Here is a 3,458-nt window from a genome sequence, read left to right on the forward strand (position 1 = left end):
CAAAGACAGAGGACCATGCAAAGATAGAAGACCATAGAAAGACAGAAGAACATTCAAAGACAGAGGACCATGCAAAGGCTGGAAGAGACAAACAGATATATAAATCTTTCATAAAACAACTCAGTCCAAAAGAAGGTTAAAACCATGAATATAAAATAGCCTAATTACAGGAAAAAACTTTTCTTAACTTCATCCCAATAATCTCAAGGGAACTCGACTCTACTTATGTTTAAATAAATCACACTCTCCTAGAATAAACTGTCTATCCAAGAATGTTTCGAAACATTTTCATTGTTTCCGCCAACACAACTTTCACTGGCAGGAATTTCCATCATTTTACGGCTCTTTCTGAGAAGAATTGTACCACTGATGGGTGTAATGACAGCAGGTTTGAGTTATTCTGGCACAGTGTCATTCCCAACATCTCATGAAAAGGAACAATTTGATCTATCACTTTATAAACCAGGAACTGTGTCTTATTAGAAAGCAGCGCAAGGATGAGGCACATTTTCTAAATAATGTGGAATAAACCATCATAAAAACGACATTAATAGTCAAAGAGCGTGCTAGCTGAAGGAAACCTTGGCCAGGGAGCTAATGGTGTGTTAGACTATAACAAAGGGAAATTAAGGTTGAAGGGGCAGCCAAAAGTAATTTGCTGAGGTCTTCCATGGAAGAAGAGACTAAGGAGGAAAAAGTGAGACACTGGATTGCACAACTGGCTGATGCATCCCCCCCCTTCTAATTCTGTCAATAAACAATGCTACACGAGTAGAAACATTCTGAAACATTTATTTGGTATTGATTGAATTACTTTACTACCCTTGTACTTCAACATGGCAGCAAAAACATATAGCCATGTTCCTATGGACATGTACAGCAAGCCAATAACTAAGATACATCAGATTTTAGACTTAAAGCTTTGGGATATTTAGTTGCTCATCACCAAATGCAGCACAGGCCAATCTTTGGTCAAGGCCACCCTTAATCCATAAACATTGGTGTATAAGTCATTCAGCTATATTTCTAGAATATCTAGGAGCATCCTATGACCACCCATGACGTTCAAACTGGATGTTCCAGTGTTTGTAGTACAGATAAAAATAAATAAATTTACTACTCAAATCCCACACAAATTATCTTCTACGCTACTGCTTCAGGTCCCTCCACGATATCAACCCATCTGGCTTAAAGGGATACACTATGTTTTCCCACTGAGTATATAACCAAATAACACCAAGACTTAATCCTCATCTTAGTTACAAAGCCAATGCATTGCCAGAACACAGACAAATTCCAGAAACAAAATTACCATCCATTGGTCGGTGGAGGCTCGTAATTTTTGTTTAGAATGATAGTTTAGAAGTAGTATAACTACAAGGAAGCACACTAGTGGTTTGTGGGTCGAGAAATTCTCGACCCTCGTCCGACCCTATCCTACCCCCACCCAACCCGCACCCGGTCCGGTATGCTGTCCCCCTCTATTTATAGACCAGTGCCTGCTCCGCCGCAGAGTGACATCACAAAAGGGTTGGGGCAAGGATGGGCACAAGTCTATAAATTTAGAGGCCGGAAGCCAGAAGCCGGCAGTGCTAAGTCGCAGGCGGGGAGAGCAGGACAGCTCTGTAGCAATATTACAACTGGCCACTAGAGGTCTCACTGTTTTAACTTATGCAAGAACTAGCAGGATATACTTGTTGGTAGTTACAGACCGTGTGGTCAGCAGCTTATGGTCTCTCTTGGGATCAGTTAATAAAGTCTGTGCTACGTGATCCTGAGTGTGTACCTCCTTGATGTAAGTCTCCCTTTTCTAAATAAATTTGCATCTTTGCTTTTATTTCCTCAGAAGACAAAGGAGTTTTTGGTGTCTTTGGTGTTTGAGGCTTTGTATCTTGTTTTCCTTTCTGCTCTGGAGTTTTTGGAGTCGTTTGTGTTGTGGACAATGCAGAAGCCTTCCCATTGTGATTCAACTTTTGAGCTGCCTTCGATTTTGTAGAGTCAGTCTTTTTAACAGGTGTTTCTTCCTCCTCTTCATCATCATCTTCATCATCATCATCCTCGTCATCATCATCATCATCCTCGTCTGAATCTCCTTCCTCTTCTTCTAGACGTGTTTTTTTCCGAGGAACTTTTGATGCTGAATCAGGTGCTATCCTTTTTGCATTTTTTGGGCTGGGTTCCTCATCTTCATCATCGGAGGATTCAAGATCTTCTAAAGCCACAAGATGTTGCCCACTGACATATACTGGTCCTGAACCAGATTTCAACCGCAAAATTACTGGTGGTGTTATCTCAAACCCTCCTAGAGATACCGTTGGTTGCACTGTCGGCTTCAGTGAGGCAAGGGCAATTTTAATCATTTTACCCTCATAATTTATTCCTTCAGCCTCAACAACATGAAGTTCATCTTTAGCAGAAGCACCCAAACTAACTGTTCTCAAGGACAACTGATGCTCATTTTCATCATCTTCGACTTTAAATGAATATTCTTTTTTGTCTGCTTTAAGCTCGCATCCAAAGAGGAAATTCTGTGGGCGGAGTGGAGCGATGTTATCCATGTCCATTGAATCTTCCATTTTTTTTACAAATCAAATACTGTTCCACTCTCCTTCACCTCACTGTCACGGACGGATTCTGAGAACCAGAGTTCCGCTAAGCGCCGCTATATTCTCCCTTCATAATAAGCTCAATCTGGACCTGCCCGAAGATTTTGTGCAGGAGCAAATCCAAACCCGTCAGACCCACAGGTTTGGGCTGGCCCTCACATCATTAAAGCACACATTAGATAAACACCATATAGTATAATAGATTAATACAAACTCAAAGTGACTTGTGCAGTTGTGTGACCTCTCCTTTACTACACACCCAGTAAGTCAGCCTACTCACCAGATGTACACCAGTGTGAAGCCGAATGGAAAGGAATAAAGGTGGTAGAATGCGTATGTCCCAATCCTCCGTAGGTTGGATATAAAACATACAAGGTGGTTTATAGTGTTGCAGGTTTTAATAAATGAATAAAACACTAAAAATGATCTACTTACTAAACTTCCTTATTTTCGTTTACACATAATTTGTATTAACCTACTACAGTGCTACACTATATGGTTTTTATCTAATGTGCGAGCAGTTCTAGTATCAGATTTCCGGGCGAAATTCGAGAAACAGTGAAAAATTCCTAAAACTTGAAAATTGATGCCTGCATCAATTTTTCCGAAAAGTCGCTCACGCCAATTTTGACGCCACCGTTAAAGTCAACAGGCACCTGAATAGTGTTGACGCGCGGCAATGTTGACGCGAGCGACTTTTTGAACGTGCGTCCAAAATTTTTGGTGAATTTTCGACGGAGATGAAACATGGAAATTCGTCACAAATTTGCGCCACTCGAATTTATACGCCCATTACTAGTTCCTTTCTTCTAAACAGTGACAGGTAAATTGATGTCGCTCACGCCAATTTTG

The 3,458-nt window shown here is 40.8% G+C and overlaps 1 protein-coding gene across 1 annotated transcript; it reads right to left on the reverse strand.

Moving 5' to 3' along the window:
• Positions 1-1,730: 1,730 nt before the first annotated feature.
• On the reverse strand, positions 1,731-2,635 carry LOC108697129 (nucleophosmin-like). The gene has a single exon (XM_018226974.2). It carries the CDS (start codon positions 2,574-2,576, stop codon positions 1,746-1,748), a length of 831 nt encoding a protein of 276 aa, XP_018082463.1. The 5' UTR covers positions 2,577-2,635; the 3' UTR covers positions 1,731-1,745.
• Between the last annotated feature and the right edge of the window lie 823 nt (positions 2,636-3,458).

The sequence above is a fragment of the Xenopus laevis genome, chromosome 1L (genome assembly GCF_017654675.1).
Source record: "Xenopus laevis strain J_2021 chromosome 1L, Xenopus_laevis_v10.1, whole genome shotgun sequence".
Classification (NCBI taxonomy): Eukaryota; Metazoa; Chordata; class Amphibia; order Anura; family Pipidae; genus Xenopus; species Xenopus laevis.

Coding starts and splice junctions, on each gene's coding strand:
- LOC108697129 (XM_018226974.2), bottom strand. CDS start 2,576: ATGGAAGATTCAATGGACATGGATAACATCGCTCCACTCCGCCCACAG.